This window comes from Somniosus microcephalus, chromosome 2 (genome assembly GCF_052327205.1).
Source record: "Somniosus microcephalus isolate GS21.2 chromosome 2, FLI_Smic_1.0, whole genome shotgun sequence".
Classification (NCBI taxonomy): Eukaryota; Metazoa; Chordata; class Chondrichthyes; order Squaliformes; family Somniosidae; genus Somniosus; species Somniosus microcephalus.
In genome coordinates this window covers 297,788,357-297,805,917 of record NC_140988.1, presented here as the reverse complement: position 1 = coordinate 297,805,917, position 17,561 = coordinate 297,788,357, and the positions used below count along the sequence as shown (strand labels likewise).

At 42.7% G+C, this 17,561-nt stretch overlaps 1 protein-coding gene across 4 annotated transcripts in view; it reads right to left on the bottom strand.

Annotated features, from left to right (window-relative positions):
• LOC147123467 (putative E3 ubiquitin-protein ligase HERC1) overlaps positions 1-17,561 on the bottom strand; it is a 491,571-nt gene that overhangs the window by 64,983 nt on the left and 409,027 nt on the right. For 3 of the 4 annotated variants that reach the window (XM_085973346.1, XM_085973361.1, XM_085973355.1), the window contains 3 exons: positions 16,381-16,550; positions 14,561-14,696; positions 12,490-12,659 (listed from right to left, as the gene is read on the bottom strand). In XM_085973346.1, coding sequence (XP_085829472.1) covers positions 12,490-12,659; positions 14,561-14,696; positions 16,381-16,550 — 476 coding nt within the window. The remainder of the gene's footprint in view (positions 1-12,489; positions 12,660-14,560; positions 14,697-16,380; positions 16,551-17,561) is intronic. The other variant, XM_085973371.1, reaches the window with a different exon arrangement.

Genomic DNA, 17,561 nt, shown 5'->3' with positions numbered 1-17,561 from the left:
GGATTCAGTTTTTTAACGCTTCAACCCCCAACTTGACCCCAACCCACCCATTTTCTGGGGTTAAAATTCCCCCCAAAAAGTCCCAGTCCTTTTTAGCAAACACAGCTCTCCAGATTAACTTGGTATATTTGTACACCCTTAGCTGGCTATCCCTCCGGACCCAATCCTCACGCACAAACCAAACTGGTAAAGGGTGGACAATATATTATGGCCACAATGGGAGACACTGAGTGGGGCAGAGTTATTTTAATTTATTACCCAGCAGAAAAGGGCAGTATCAGCTTTGGAACAAATTCCCGGCCACTGGCTGCATCACTCCTGATTCGCCGTCATGCTCGCTGCAGCATATTCTAATTAGAATTTCAGGAAAATATGGAGGAAGTTATCGATAGTAAGATTGATGCACTGAATGCCTAAATTTACGGTGTACGTCCCCGATCTCGCCTTTGCAGGAAAATCTGGCCAACTGAGCTATGCTGCCAAAGCAAGTAGAGTGTTTACGAAGCTCCAGGGTGGGTGCTTGTACTTGTTTTCAACTCTACAAGCATGGAGAAATTCAGTTGGTACAGGACATGCATTATAGAACTCTGACCAATCGCATTCTACCAGTTATGGTTTCAGCAGCAGAAGAGCATTTCATCAGCTGTGTCTGTACTTATCCTCAAACTTCCATCTCAGATATGTACCTAGCTATTTTTAAATTGGTTATCGTCATAGTATACACAGAAAATGCTGGGAAAGTGAACATAGACAGAATAAGTTAACAGGCAAAAGTGTGCCAGATGGAACTCAATATGAGGAATTGAGGTCATCCACTTTAAATCCAAGAAAAACAAATAGGATTTTTTTTAATGGCGAGAGACTAGGAACTGTGGAGGAGCAGAGAGTGTAAGGGATTCACGTACAAAAAATCACAAAGCTAGTGGACAGGTAAAAAAAGAATTAAAAAGGCAAATGGTCTGTTGGCCTTTATCTCAAGGGAGCTGGAATACAATGGGGAGTAAGTTGTGCTCCAGTTGTACAGAGCCTTGGTCAGACCCCATCTAGAGTGTTATATTCAGTATGATATCACACCTCAGGAGAATGTAATGGCCTTGAAGGAGGTACAATGCAGATTCAGCAGACTGATACCTGGCTTAGAGGGTCAAATTAAGAGGGCAGGTTACATAAACTCGGCTTGTATTCCATTGAGTTTAGAGTGGTGATGTAATTGAGGTGTTTGAAATCATAAAAGAATTCAACAGTATAGATACAGAGATTTATTTCCTCTGGTGGGGAAATCCAGAACAGCGGGCACAATCGTACAATTAGAGGTAGACCATTCAAACATCAAATCGGGAAACACATTTTCACACAAAGGATAGTGGATACCTGGAATTCTCTCTCGCAAAAGGCTGCGTCAGTTGAAATTTCCAGGACCGAGATGTTCAGATTTTTATTAGGTAAGGTTATAAGGGGTATGGAGCAAAGGCAAGTAAATGGAGTTGAGGAACAGAACAGCCATAGAAGATGATAGGAGCAGGAGTAGGCCATTCGGCCCCTCGAGCCTGTTCCACCATTTAATGAGATCATGGCTGATCATCCAAATTTAGTACCCTGTTCCCATATCCCTTTAGCCTTAAGAAATATATCTAACTCCTTCTTGAATATATTTACTGCCTTCTGTGATAGAGAATTCCACAGGTTCACCACTCTCTGGGTAAAGAAATTCCTCCTCATCTCAGTCCTAAATGGCTTTCCCCTTATCCTTAGACTGGACTCCCTCGCCATCGGGAACATCCTTCCTGCATCTAGTCTGTCTAGTCCTGTTAGAATTTGATAAGTTTCAATGAGATCCCCTCTCATTCCTCTAAACTCTAGTGAATATAAGCCTAATCAACCCAATCTCTCCTCATACGTCATTCCTGCCATCCCAGGTATCAGTCTGGTGACTCTTCGCTGCACTCTCTCCATTGCAAGAACATCCTTCCTCAGATAAGGCACCCAAAACTGCACACAATACTCAAGGCGTGGTCTCACCAAGGCCCTGTACAACTGCAGCAAGACATCCTTGCTCCTGTACTCGAATCCTCTCGCTATGAAGGCCAACATACTATTTGCCTTCTTAACTGCCTGCTGCACCTGCATGCTTACCTTCAGCGACTGGTGCACAAGGACACCCAGGTCTCGGTGCACTTCCCCTTTTCCCAATCTATTGCCATTCAGATAATAATCTGTCTTCCTGTTTTTGCCACCGAAGTGGATAACCTCACATTTATCCACATTATACTGCATCTGCCATGCACCTGCCCAATTACCCAACCTGTCCAAATCATACTGGAGTTTCTCTGCATCCTCCTCACAGCACACACGCCCACCCAGCATTGTGTCGTCTGCAAACTTGGAGATATTACATCTAGTTCCCTCGTCTAGATCATTTATATATATTGTGAATAGCTGGGGTCCTAGCAACGATCCCTGCGGTACCCCACTAGTCATTGCCTGCCACTCGGAAAAAGGTCCGTTTATTCCAACTCTTTGCTTCCTGTCTGCCAACCAGTTTTCTACCCAAGTCAGTACCTTACCCCCAATCCCATGTGCTTTAACTTTGCACGCTAATCTCTTATGTGGGACCTTATCGAAAGCCTTCTGAAAGTCCAAATACACCACATCCACTGATTCTCCCTTATCTATTCTACTAGTTACATCCTCAAAAAATTCCAGTAGATTAGTCAAGCATGATTTACCTTTTGTAAATCCATGTTGACTTTGTCCGATCCTGTCACTGTTTTCCAAGTACTCTGCTATTACATCTTTTATAATGGACTCTAGCATTTTCCCCACTACCGATGTCAGGCTTACTGGTCTACAATTCCCCGTTTTCTCTCTACCACCTTTTTTAAATAGTGGGGTTACATTAGCTATTCTCCAATCCATGGGAACTGTTCCAGAGTCTATAGAATATTGGAAGATGACCAGCAATGCATCTGCTATTTCTAGGGCCACTTCCTTAAGTATCCTAGGATGTAGATGATCAGGCTCTGGGGATTTATCGGCCTTCAATCTCGTCAATTTCCCTAACACCATTTCCCTACAAATACTGATTTCATTCAATTCCTCCCTCTCATTAGACCCTATGTTCCCCGACATCTCTGGGAGGTTATTTGTGTCCTCCTTTGTGAAGACAGAACCAAAGTATGTATTTAATTGGTCTGCCATTTCTTTGTTCCTCATTATAAAGTCCCCTGAATCTGACTGCAAGGGACCTACGCTTGACTTCACCAATCTTTTTCTCTTCACATATCTATAGAAGCTTTTACAGTCAGTTTTTATGTTCCCTGAAAGCTTACTCTCATAATCTATTTCCCCCCTCTTAATTATTCCCTTTGTCCTCCTTTGCTGAATCCTAAACTGCTCCCAATCCTCAGGTTTGCTGCTTTTTCTGGCCAAATTATATGTCCACTCCTTGGATCTTATGCTATCCCTAATTTCCCTTGTTAGCCACGGTTGAGTCACCTTTTTTGTTTTATTTTTATGCCATACAGGGATGAACAAATTCTGTAGTTCATCCATACGGTCTTTAAATGTTTGCCATTGCCTATCCACCGTCAACCCTTTAAGTAACATTCCCCAATCCATCCTAGCCAACTCGTGCCTCAAACCATCGTAGTTTCCTTTATTTAAATTCATGATGCTAGTCTCTGAGTCAATTACTTCACTCTCCATTTTAATGAAGAATTCTATCATATTATGCTCACTCCTCCCCAAGGGGCCTCCCACAAGATTGCTAATTAATCCTTTCTCATTACATAATACCCAGTCTAAGATGGGCCTGATCTCTAGTTGGTTCCTCGACATATTGGTCCAGGAAACCATCCGTAAACACTCTAGGAATTCCTCCTCCACAGTATTGTAACTAATTTGGTTAGCCCAATCTATATGTAGATTAAAGTCACCCATGATAACTGCTGTGCCCTTATTGCACGCGTCTCTAATTTCCCATTTAATGCCATCCCCATACCTCAGCATTACTGTTTGGGGGGTCTGTATACAACTCCCACTAACGTTTTCTGCCCCTTGGTATTTCTCAGCTCTGCCCATACAGATTCCACATCATCAGAGCTAATATCCTTCCTTACTATTGTGTTAATCTCCTCTTTAACCAGCAATGCTACCCCACCTGCTTTTCCTTTTTTCCTGTCCTTCCTGAATATTGAATACCCCTGGATGTTGAATTCCCAGCCTTGGTCACCCTGGAGCCATGTCTCCATAATCCCAATTATATCATATCCATTTACATCTATTTCCTCAGCTAATTCATCCACCTTATTACGAATGTTCCTCGCATTAAGACACAAAGGGGGAGAAATGGGGTGAGTAGCGCCACCTGTTAGCACCTAAAGAGGCAGGCAGTGGCTGTAGCGCCACTGGCTGCGCCTCCCGCGATATTCAGGAGGGGCGCTAATGGTGGCGTTAGCCTGTTGCGCTGCGCCACCACCGATGATGTCATCAGTGTGCGCAGCGCCCCATTCGTGCCCCGTTCGCGATATTTGGTAGCGAACGCCGCAGTTGCGCCGTTCGCTACCCGCGCCCGGTTCAAGGGGCCTTACTGTGCCGGCAGCGGCGCAAGTTAAGGTGGAGGTGCGGGGCGGCCGCTTTTTCGGCGGCCGCCTGCCAGCACCTCCGTCCCCGGCCTCCTAACCTCCCCCCCCACCGCGGCATTGCCGGCTGTTTCCTGAGAGCCCGGCACTTCTCCTTGGTGCCGGGCTCATTTGCCGGCACTCGCGAGCGGGGATCGCGCTGTTGCAGGCACCTCCCCCTTAACAGTGGGAGGAAGGCCTGCAGTACCGCAGCGTGCCGTAGCGTGTGGCGCTGCGGCATGTTGCGCTGCGATAATCAGTTTCAGCGCCCTAAGAGGGACACGGAGCGCCTCGAGCCTCGCCCCGTGTCCCTCGAGGGGCACTGAAACTGAATTTCTGGCGATTGGTATTACTCCGATCGCTGCGCTAAATCCTGCGCTCAGGCGACTTTTGCGCCACTTTGGCGCCCCAACCCAATTTCTAGGCCAAAGCCTTCAGGCTTGATTTTTTAACACTCTTAGTCCTTTTAGAATTATTATTTACTGTAGCCCTGTTTGATTTACACCCTTGATTTCTCTGCTTTCCACTTTTGCTTTTCTCCGTCCTGTCTTTTGTTTCTATCCTTGCTTCCCTTTCCTCTGTCTCCCTGCACAGGTTCCCAGCCCCCTGCCATTTTAGTTTAAACCCTCCCCAACAGCACTAGCAAGCAGTCCCCCTAGGACATCGGTCCCGGTCCTGTCCAGGTGCAAACCGTCCAATTTGTACTGGTCCAACCTCCCCCAGAACCGGTTCCAATGTCCCAGGAATTTGAATCCCTCCCCATTGCATCATTCCTCTAGCCACGTATTCATCTGAAATATCCTTCTATTTCTACTCTGACTAGCACGTCGCACTAGTAGCAATCCTGAAATTACTACCTTTGAGGTCCTATTTTTAAAATTGACCTCCTAGCTCCCTATATACAGCTTTTAGGACCTCATCCCATTTTTTACCTATATCGTTGGTACCTATATGCAGCATGACAACTGGCTGTTCACCCTACCCCTCCAGAATGCCTTGCAGCCGCCCCGAGCCATGATCTAATTGAATGGTGGAACAGGCTTAAGGGGCTGAATGACCTACTCCTGTTCCTATGTTTTCTATAAATATATAACAACAGCCTCAATGTTGCGCGGAGGTAACAATGATAGTTAATACCATTATTTAAGAAGGGTAGGAGAAACAAACTAGGAAATTATAGGCCTATAAGTCTAACGTCTGTTGTGGGGAAGTTACTAGAATCTGTTATTAGGGGCAGAGTGACTGAGCACTTGGACAAACATGAACTGATTAGAGAGAGCCAGCATGGATTTGTAAAAGTTAACTCATGGCTAACGAACCTACCTGAATTTTTGGAGGAGATAACTAATGTGGTAGATAAGGGAATGTCTATGGATATTACTTATATGGACTTCCAGAAGGCATTCAGTAAATTTCCACTTGAGAATGTAAACAAAAATGAGCGTACAGGGAATTGGAGGCAACCTCTTGAAATGGGTAGGAGGTAGGAGACAGAGAGTAGTAGGGATAATGGGACGTACTCAAATTGGTAGAATGTGATTGGTGGTGTCCCCCAGGGATCTGTACTGGGGCCTCAGCCTTTCACTATATTTACCAATGACTTGGATGAAGAAATAAAGAGCCGTATATCTGTGCTTGCTCTCGGCACTAAGTTGGATGGCGCAGTAAACAGTGTAGATGGGAGCAGAAAGTTGCAAAGCAACATTGATAGATTAACTGAGTAGGTAAAAGATACATTGGGGTAGATTTTCATAAAGCTGTCGGGAAGGAGGTGGGACTACAACTTTCGGGTTTTAGTCCCGCCTACATCGACGTTCGGCCAATCCGCGCGATTTTCCCTTGATTGACCTCGTTAAGCCCGCCCAGCGGGCTCAGCAAGAGGTCTTGACAGATGAAATATCAGTGTTTCACAGCTGTTTGAAGCAGTCAAACACTGACAGTCTGACTTATAACCTGAGTCCTTCTACACAGACTCAGTTAGAACTCTCACCGGCACTAAAAGCTGAAGGCTGTCACTTTTCACAGATCGCAGCCATTTTGCTTTCAGTGCCGGCTGAGTGATGGACTCCCGAAACCTAGAGGAGGAAAGGCTGTTAAGGTAAGTACAGGTAATTTAAACTTCTTTACACACTTTAGACACACCAAACACACTTACCTTTGCACTCATGCACCCATCACTCACCTGAACACCGACATCGCGACCCCTCCAAGTCCTTCAACCCGACGGCCCGCCTGCTCTCACCTGGCATGGTTTGGAGCTGTCGGGAATCCCACACGACACCCCTTAAAATAGGGATTAGGCTAAAAACTGCCTGTTAACAGGCAGTTAATTGGCACTAATCCCTTCCCGCCTCGGGTGGGTGGGTCCCAGTGCGGGTACCCGCCTCCGCTGAAACTTATGTGGAGGCGGGTTTTGGGCGGGATGGTGTCGGGACCCCCGAAATCGGGATTTCCCCCCCCCCCCCCCACCATGCCTGAAACCCCGCCTGACGGCTCCAGGAAAATCAGGGCCATTGAGTGGGTAAAACTGTGCCAGATGGAGTTCAACGGGGGGAATCACTAAAAGCTACTGGACAGATACAAAAATAATTTAAAAGGCTAATGGAATGTAGGCCTTTATCTCAAGGCTGGAATACAAAAGGGTGGAAGTTATGTTAGCAGGAATGGTAGCATATTGGTAATGTTACTGGGCTAGTAATCCAGAAGTCTGGACTAATGATCCAGAGACGTGTGTTCAAATCCCACCAATTTTGGGATGGTTTAAAATTTAGCATAACTCACTCATGCAATTATTTCCTGCAACTTCTGCACTAGAATAATGGTATTCGCCCTAAACTTTTATGCCCCGCATTATACATTTCTATTGCTCTTCTCCCTCTCCATGTTCTCTGTAATGATCATTCTTAGTGGGGTTGCCAATCCTCCCGGATTGTGCTCGAGTTTCCTGGAATTAAAGATTAATCTCCTGGATACTGCGGCGAGCAACACAAGAGAAATCATATGGGCATTTTCTTCTCCCATTTCACTCTGCACGCACTTTCCATCTGTTCCATGCTCTGTCATCAAGGTGCAGATTGCTCCAGCTTACACCCCTCTTCATTGGGCAAGTCAGACAAGTGCACTTCTCTATTGGTAGTAACTGCCGTCAATCACCAGTGAGTTATATTGGAAGTCTATTCCACCCCAGGCGCTGATTGGTTCAATGTGGGCGAGAGGCTAGATCCTGGTTGGGCGCTATCATATCCATCATATGAACTCTACCCTCTGTGTTCGGGCTGGATAGTAGAACAGTAATTTAAAGCAGTGCTTCAAATTTGCTCTTTAGGCTGTCACTGGAGACTAGAAAAGATTGGCCCAGAAATTCGGGTCGGGGGCTTCCCGCGGGTGCAAGCCCCCGACCTACACTTACCTAGCGTGCCGGCAGTTGACCTCTTGGCCTGCGTGGAATTCCTCTCCGAGGCCTGTCCCAGTGGCCGGCGCACTATGCTGGCGTGTCCCAGGGGCGTAGTTAGTGCGAAGCGTCCCCTGGGATCACGTGAGCAACAGGCAGCCAATCGGAGCAGGGAATGCTCCATTCATAAGTCTTGACAGATAGACCTGTCAAAACGTATAAATGCTGAGGCTGTAAAACTGTACTTTACCTTCAAATAAATTTTTAAAAAACATCACACTTTGTAAATAAACTATAAATGACATTAAATAACTATTTTAAACAAAAATTTAAATTTTTGAAAAAAAGAATTTTATAAAAAAAACGGGGCTAAAAATAAACTTACCTTGCTTTAAAGTATTTAAAGGTAAAAAACCTGTGGAAAAAATGTTTTAATTTTAAATAATTGACCACTTACCTTTGAAAATGAAGTCCTTACGTCTGCTTTTTACATTTCTAAAATGTAGAGACTTACCCGCACGTTAAAACCTGAAAAAAAGAGGAAGTTCAACGCGCACGCGCAGACTCCCGCGCGCACGCGTTCGACCTCTGAACCCCTTGGTTCAGAGAATCGGAAGTGCCGGTTTCCCGTGCATGCGTAGTGCATGCAAGATTCCGGCACTTCCATCGGGTCCACGCGTGAGTACTCTGTCCGTACTCACGTGTTGGGACCCGAATTTCTGGGCCATTATTTTTTCTAGGATTTGTGACAATTAGGTCATACCTGATTAATCTAGTTACATTTCTTGAGGAGGTCACCAGCATCACCAGATTGTGGAGACGGGAGTTATCTACATGGACTTCCAGAAGGCATTTGCTAAGGCATGAAATACAAGGTAACCTTGTGACACGGGTTGGTAAATGATTGGGGGGCGGTAGGGTGCGGTAGGAGACAGAGAAATAGGGATAAAGAGAATGTTCTCTGATTGGCAGGGGGGTCTGTACTAGGACCTCAGCATCTCACCATATACGTTAATGAAGTAAGAGAGAGCTGTATATCCAGGTTTGCAGATGACACTAAATTATGAGGCACAGTAAGTTTTGTAGATGGGAGCAGGCAGCTATAAAGGAACAGAGTCAGTTAAGTGAGTGAGTGAAACTATGGCAGATGGAGTTCAATGGGTGAGGGTAAAGAGTGCGAGGGCATCCACTTTGGATTGGAGAAAGACAAATTGTAATAGTTTCTTCTTAATAGTGCGAAACTAGGAGTTGTAGAAGAGCAAAGGGATTTAGGTGTACAGGTACACAAATCACTAAAGGCTAGTACACAGTTACAAAAAGTAATCAAAAAGACTAATGAAATGTTATCTCAAGGAGGTTGGAATTCAAAAGAGAGGAAGTGATGCTTCAGTTGTACAGAGCCTTGGTCAGACCTTAACTGGAATACTGTGTTCAGATTTGACCACTGAACCACAGGAATGATTGGCCTTTGAGGGGGTACCGTACAGTTTCACTAGAATTATAACAGAGCTTAAAGGGTTAAATATGAAGACTGGTTGCATAAACCTGTCTTTCTTTCTCTTGAGTTTAGAAGGTTAAGGGATGATCAAATCAAGGTCTTTAAAATGACAAATGGATGCAATAGATGCAGAGAAACGATTTCCTCTGGTGGGCGAATCCAGAATAAGGGGGCATAATCTTAAAATTAGAGCTAGGCCATTTAGGAGTGAATCAGGAAGCTTTTTGTCACACAAAGGGCAGTGGTAATCTAGAACTCTTGCCCACAAACCCCTCCCCCCCCCACCCCCAAACACACACACAAAAGGCTCAGTCAACTGAAATTTTCAAAACTGAGATTGCCAGATTATTGTTGGGCAAGAGTATCAAGGGATATGGGACATGGTGAATGGATTTGAGGTATAGATCAGCTATAATCTAATTGAATGTCAGAACACCCACAGGGGTGACTGACCTACTCCTGCTCTATCTTTGTAAAGGCTACCAAGAAAATTACTTGATTTCTGAATGATGAGTTTGGCAGCATCACAAACTGACAAATTTACCTTGGAGCTAAATTGGCAGCTAGTTTGTTGTAGGCGTATCCTGGTTTCCACGAGATACTAATCTGCATTTATCAGGATCAATTCTGACCCTTTCTTGTAGTTATGGATGAGGTTTACTATTTTCCCAGACAGATTAGTTAATAGGGAGAACAAATCAGGAAAGCAGATCATTTTGAGAACTCAAGCACCTATGCTGATGGAAAAGTAACTTTTACAACATTAAGCTTTTGAAGGCATTATATACATTTCGGTTCCCGCTGTTGACTTAGCTCTTTATTTCTGCATTTCAGATAACATTTCGGACAATTTGGTGTTCCAATTCCACCTCATCAGAGAAATATAGCATGTGACTGTCCTCTCAAGAGTACTAGATCCAAAACTGGAAATTAACTCAATAATTTTATACCAGTCCTTGGAGCCTGTTTCAGAATTATGTAGCTTGGACCCAATCTTTGATTCATACCTCTAACAAGGTGGCGACATGGACCTCGATATTAATCCCCCCACGACAGGCGGGAGAGGGGATTAAAAGTGAAATATGCATAATACTACCCGAACCCGCCGAGCAAGCACCCACCAGAAGGACACGAGTTGGGCCTTGTATCCAGCAGACAGTCTTGTCATTGACCCGGTCTTAAATCCTGGGCACAGGATAATTTACATAAAAGGGGTTAGCGCCAACGCCAGAGAGGTGGAATTGTGGGATCTCAGGCGGGGGATGCACCTATCATTAGAATTTTAGGTTGTAGCCAGAAAAGGACTGAGACCCAGCGGAATCAGGTTCTTGAAAGCAATTGAACTTTTGGCAAACCAACCTTTTAAAATCTAACCTTGCTAAGACACAAATGACGGGAACTACCTCATATGCTCTCATTTGTATGGTGCAGTATGCACCTCTCTCCACTTCCAGCTGTATATCGGTCAGGTGGAAAAAGGGAAAGGGACTTGGTTATACCAGGTCTCGTCCCGAATTCTGCCCATTTTCTTACACCCTCTCCATATAATAATGGCCCGTATTTTCTGATCGGAGGCTTCCTGCGTGCGGATGCCTCCGATCTGGAAAAAATCTACGCCCTTACCCGAGGGGTCTGAAGGTCCGGACATTTCTGCTCCTGGGCCTCTCCTGGTGTGCGCGTGCAGAGGCCCAGGTATCCCAGGGGTGCAGGCAGTTCACAAGCGTTCCTGGGATCACGTGGGCCATGGGGAACCAATGGAAGAAGGGAATCCCCCTTCATACTTTTGACAGGTCTCTCAGCTTAGACCTGTCAAATGTATGAATGGGGATCACTCAAAAAACACACTAAAACATTAAATACATTTTAAAAAAAAGTTTTTAAAATTAGTTAAAATTACATTAAATTAAATATTTTAAACAAAAATTTAGTTTTTTGAAAAATTTTTAAAAAATGTTTACAGGGCTAAAAATAAACTTACCTTTTTTAATAAGTATTTTTAAATTATAAATGAGTGACTTTTTTATTTACTTTTTTTAAACTCTTGCTGGTAAAAGCAGGCCTTACGCCTACTTTTACCAGGCGTAAGATTTTTTAAAGGTTTTCAGCGGGCGGAGGTTCTGCAGAAAGCGGAACTCTCCACCCGCAGAGACCCTTCTCCAGGGAAAGAGGATGATCCATCAAGAGAATTCTTGACAGATCGGACGTGATGGCTTTCAGCACATGCGCTTTGCATGCCTGAAACCGGCACTTGTGAGGCCCCTACGTGTGTGTACACAGCTCGTACCCACCCGTAGGGATCGGAAAGTACGGGCCAATATTTTTCTAGCCCAAGTTCCCTGGAATTTCTAGGCCTACATCTTTATCTTTTCCATACCCTTCAATGTGGCAACACAAATCTTATTTCTTTAAATTCTTCAAAGAAACTTTTATGTCTCTTTTAAGTCTAGCCAACAACCACCTCTTACTTTTATGGCTTAGTTGTTTCTTCATCTACTAACTTTCTTGACCCCAGTATCTCCCCTATCTCAAATAGAACTCCCACCACTCCTATTGCTAAAGCTACATCCAAGACGCTCGGTTTCCTCTTTTGTACCAATCACTTCTTGTCCTGCAACTCTGAATATCTGGCAAAACTCTCATCATCTCTCTCTTGCATTCCTGGATAGGATGCTAGAAAAAAAATGGCATTTAAAACGACAATCTCTCTCTCACCTCTAGTCTCAACTAAGCTCTAAATATGCCATCCTTTATTCTCTCTTTCCTCCCTACAGTGTTGAAATCAAGACTCATGCACTGCCCCCAACTCTCACTTATTCCTTCCAAAGATCAAACCGAAGAAGGTCTTATCTTCTTCAGTCCTTATTTCCTCTTGCAATCATCAGGTTTTTAAAACTCAGGTTTGGCTTCACCAAATTGTAACTCCCAGATTTGCTTGGACCTCTCTTAATATTTTCTACCAGAATGTGAAAGAAATATTTTACCTGATTGTTAGAGTTGAGATTTAGCAGTCGCCAAGACTTATACATCAGATCAGAGAAGTGAAATAGAACCCGCAACCTATTCATAAGGGCTTCTGGGCTGCATTCTTTAAGTACACTGTATTGAGGAGGTATTATCTGTGGTATACCAAGCTGAACAGGAACTGTGTTACCTTTAATTAGAAAAAAATCAAGGTAAATTATTGCTCTAAATTCATTTGAATATAATAGTCAGAGCTTATTTGCTTACCAATCTAAAATTCAGCTGCACTTGTACCTATCATGTAGAAAAAATTGAGTTTAGAGTTTCAGGACAATGATCCCAAGTTAAAATCACTCTTTGTACAGATTCAGTACTTGCAATGGTGTCAAAAATGTCAGATCATCTATCATTTTAAAAGAGTTACAGCCTTTCCTATAATTTTTAAGAACAAGAAATTTATTCTTAATTTATTTATTGTGTTCTTTACATCACAGGGACTTCAAAAATATGGTACCATTAATGATACAGCTTCAGCTACACCAATAGTAACATAAGCATCCCAAAAAGCCTACATGACCTCAACAAACATTAATTTGAAAGAAAATGTTCTCACGATGTAGGTGACATCAGCAATGGTGCATTTATTGCATATCCCTAGTTGTCCTAAGAAGGTGGTGGGCCTTCTGCTGTAATATCAGCCCAGGTTAAGCATTCAAGCTCTACTGTGGAGCTCAAACCCAAAGGTGATACATAAGAGAGAGCAAGGAAACATAGAAAAATAGGAGCAGGAGTAGGCCATTCGGCCCTTCGAGCCTGCTCCGCCATTCAACATGATCATGGCTGATCCTCTATCTCAATACCATATTCCCGCTCTCTCCCCATACCCCTTGATGCCTTTTGTGTCTAAGGAGAGATCCTAGAGGCAAAAGCAACATATTCAAATCAGTGTGCTTTCAATTTTAATGATGAGAACTAATTGGCCTCACAGGTACAACTTGTCATAACATGCATGTACCAGAATCAGTTATTAAATTTGACAGTTTCCAGTTCTTTGCAATGGCCCATAAAAACCTTTAAATCACAAACTGATCCTACACAATGTTCTATATGCTTTTCCTGCCGTTTCATCAGTACTGTTCTGTTACAAGATTATATAAGAAAGACTTGCATTTATATAGCGCCTGTCATGACCACCAGACGTCCCAAAGCACTTTATAGCCAATGAAGTACTTTTTGAAGTGCAGTCACTGTTGTAATGCAGGAAATGCAGTAGCCAAATTGCGCACAGCAAGCTCTCACAAACAGCAACGTGATAATGACCAGATAATCTGTTTTTGTCATGTTGATTGAGGGATAAATATTGGCCAGGACACTGGGGATAATCCCCTGCTCTTCTTCAAAGTGTCATGGGATCTTTTACATCCACCAAAAACCCAAAGCAAACTCAATTGCTACTTGGCCCTAAACAGACAATACAACATGGCTGATTACCTGACCAGGGTAAAGGATAGCAAAATGAGAAAAACCTTGACAATGTACAGACTTAGTGAACATAGCCTGGCGAGCGAAAAAGGTAGACACAGGCAGACCTGGCTACCAAGAGAGGACAGGATATGCTCTCACTGCAGTCAGGGAGAGGTGGAGACAGAGATGCACTTCCTCACAGCTTGTAGAAAATATCAGGGCATAAGGGAGAATTTCTACCCAAAATTCACAAAAATATGCCCGGAATTCAGAAATTTGAATGACGACCAAAAACTCCCATACCTACTAGGGGAAGAGAGAAATTGTGTAACCTTAGCGGCACACTATGTTACAGCTTGCCATAAACAGAGGGACAACCACTAAATATAAGAAAAGAGTATATAAAAATTATATGAATGTATATTTATACACTCAGGGATATATCTGTTTGTACACTGTATGGATAGATCTGTATTTTTGTGTACCACCATGAATGTTTTTCGATGCTTTGGCAACATAAGATGTACCCTGTCATGCCAATAAAGCGATTTGAATTGAATTGAATTGAATTGAGAGCAGATGAGGCTTCGGTTTAACGTCTCATCTGAAAGACGGATATGATGTTACCTGGAGTTGTAGGTGAAAGAGGAGTGGTCCATGCAGCACTGTGACACCGACCAGCTGAAATCTGACGAATATTCTTCCCTTGAAGTGTAGTAATCAACGTTGGCTCTTTTACTTGGTTGGTATGGCTTAGACCAAGCTGCAGAAAGGAAATTATAAATCTGTCACTACTTCATATTATGGCTACATTAAAACTTGACAAATGAGGAAATGTTACAACATATTAAACAAGGTTTAAAAACAGTGTAGTTTAGTTTAAAATAAAAATCTAAAATGCTAGAAATGTAAAGCAGGACAAACACATCAAAGAGAAAGGTAGGAACCAAGGTCCATCTAGTTTGCCTTCTACCATCCTGGTAGTCGCAGGATACAATGATAATGGAGTTGTTAACTAATCATAGCAATCAATCTCTTATCAATTAGTCTACAACAGACCCAGACATGAGGTGAGGAAACCCCCAGTGGTGGAGAGCATTTGGAACCATAGGTGCAAAGTCACCTATTCCTCCCAAGCATGCTACACTTACAATACACCATGGCTCATGAAAGAAATAACATTTGAATAATTTAAATATTATTTCAATGATAATTTAATGATATAGTGCAACTGTTCGTCACACCTCTGACCTTTCCTATAAAATACTGATTTATCTGCTGTGGATCTCCATTGTTTACTTTCAGATTTCCAGTGTTCATAAACCTCTAATTTGTTTAACATTCCATTGATTCTGTTTCTAAACCAGTTCAGCAAGTTTTAAAATAATTACCTAGTTAGGCAAGGTCTTTCTCATTCTTTGAATGGAAAACATATTTAACATACTATCTAAATAACCCCAGGTTACTAAAGGAGAGACTGGTGAAGGAATAATCACTTAAGCCATTTTGAGTGTCAATGCTGTCATCATGATGATACATTGGTCCAGTAACTCTCCACCATCTAAAAAGTACATTTTCTTGCAGGGGGTGCGCAGGAGGGAGAAAGAGAAGAGGGCGGTCATCAATTCTTTTCCCAGGAAAAGCAAAGCAACACGTACTAAACTATATATTAAATCAACAGTCATAAACATGTACTTTTCAGTTGGGATCATGAGGGTGGTGAGGAGAAACCCTGGCTGATTTTTCATTGCCCTGACATGGAAGTGTTAAGCCAATTGTAGCGCTCCAACTGCTGCCCCACTGAGATCAGCTAACTCAGCACAGCCAAAGAATCAAATCTGGAATTTTGGATCTGTGTGGCTTAGTATAATGAACAGTGCCTCAATGCACAGGCCAGATGAGCAAATAAGTACAGGAAACTTTGTGTTATCCGGCACCCACAGGACCGAGCTGCTGCCGTTGCCTAAAAAGTGCCGTACTCTCCAGAGTTAATGTTGAGAGATACGGAGATTCTTATCTCCGTATTTGACAACAAACACTGTTGCTTAGCAACAGCTTCTAAACACTCGGGTGTGGCCCTAAAGCTCTGTAGATGAAGCTGTTGCTATAGCTACAGACCTTGCACAGCTTGACTGTTCAAACAAAGCAAAAAAAAAACCCAAAAAGAATAAAAAACGGCTGCTGATTTTTGCCGGTGGCTCCAGATTGCCGGATAGCTCACCTCCGGATAGCACAAAGTTTCCTGTATAGTTTAATGTCAGTGTTAAACCTAAATTTCTATCGATTTTTTCACATCACACCAGAGATCTGAGCAGGGTCATTTCAATGAAATTGGATATCATCTTGGCTTAATTAAAATGCAACTTTGTAATAAGCTGTCAAGTTCAGGTAGGTATTTTTGTGCATTAAAGAAATACATTTCCTTATATTAGACATAGCTGTCCTACCTGGCCTTCAGCATTGCATCCCCAGGCAAACATATCCCCTGTAGAGCACAAAGCAAGTGTATGCTCTGATCCCACTGCAATATCTTCAATAAACATTGCTTCCAGGGTGGGAACCTGCTGTGGACGATTGTGGTTACGCAGCATTGAATCCGGCAAACCTATAAGACGCTCTAAAAGGTAAAAACACAAAGTATTCTGAAAAACCTTCCCAGGTGAATCTCAACAGATTTAAATTTGAAGGTAGTTGATCTGTGGTGTTGTTCACAAAGATATGAATTTGTGTTTGTCTTCATGCAACAGTCTCTGTTGACTTGTCTCCAACACACTATTCATTTGCATCTTCCGCTCTGTTGTTCTGTTTATATTACATTTTTTTTCCACTGGCCCTCTATTAACGGCTACTGAACATCCTCCCTTGTCTCTGTATCTCCCTCTATTTTCTTGCAAACCCACAGGCTGGGAGCTTACCATGTGACTGCACTGAGAAGGGAGATTTGGCTTCAGCAGAAGCAAGGAGAATGAGTGAGCTGGGACTTTAAGATTCTGCACTTGGCATATAGGGAAGGGGAGGGGAGATTCTGGTTGGGCAGAGCAGAAAGAATGTGTAGCAAAGGATGTGGATGAGCAAGAGAAAAAAATAAAAAATATTAAAATAATTAAAAGTAGAATGTTAATGAAAAAAAATTACCGAGTAAAAATTATATGACATATATAGGCAAAGAAGAATAAAAAGAATGATTACCTGCATGTTCTTATGCAATTAATTGTTGGGATGTGAGTGGCCTTTAGTAATAATGTAATCACAGTAATCAATCAGCAATTTTGGAGGCATTTTACAATCATATAGTGATCAACAGACACAAAAAATGTTTAATATATGGATAGATGATAAAGGTAGAATTTCACACAATATTGTGAAAAACAAATCCATCATCCAGAATTCAAAGCACTATTAACCAGAAACTTAAGTCTCAATATGGGATCATATTAATGTTATTGTGCCATGAAGCTTTGAGTGCTGTTCAGAATATACTGGTAACTCTATCTGTAAGTACTAATAGGTGCTTATCCAGAGAGTTCCTTCTGACTTTGAGTAAATTTCTTCTGGTTTGTTATTTAATAATCTTCAATTAAAGAGCTGCCCCATTTGATAGCTCAAGTAAACAATTAGGGACTTCAGG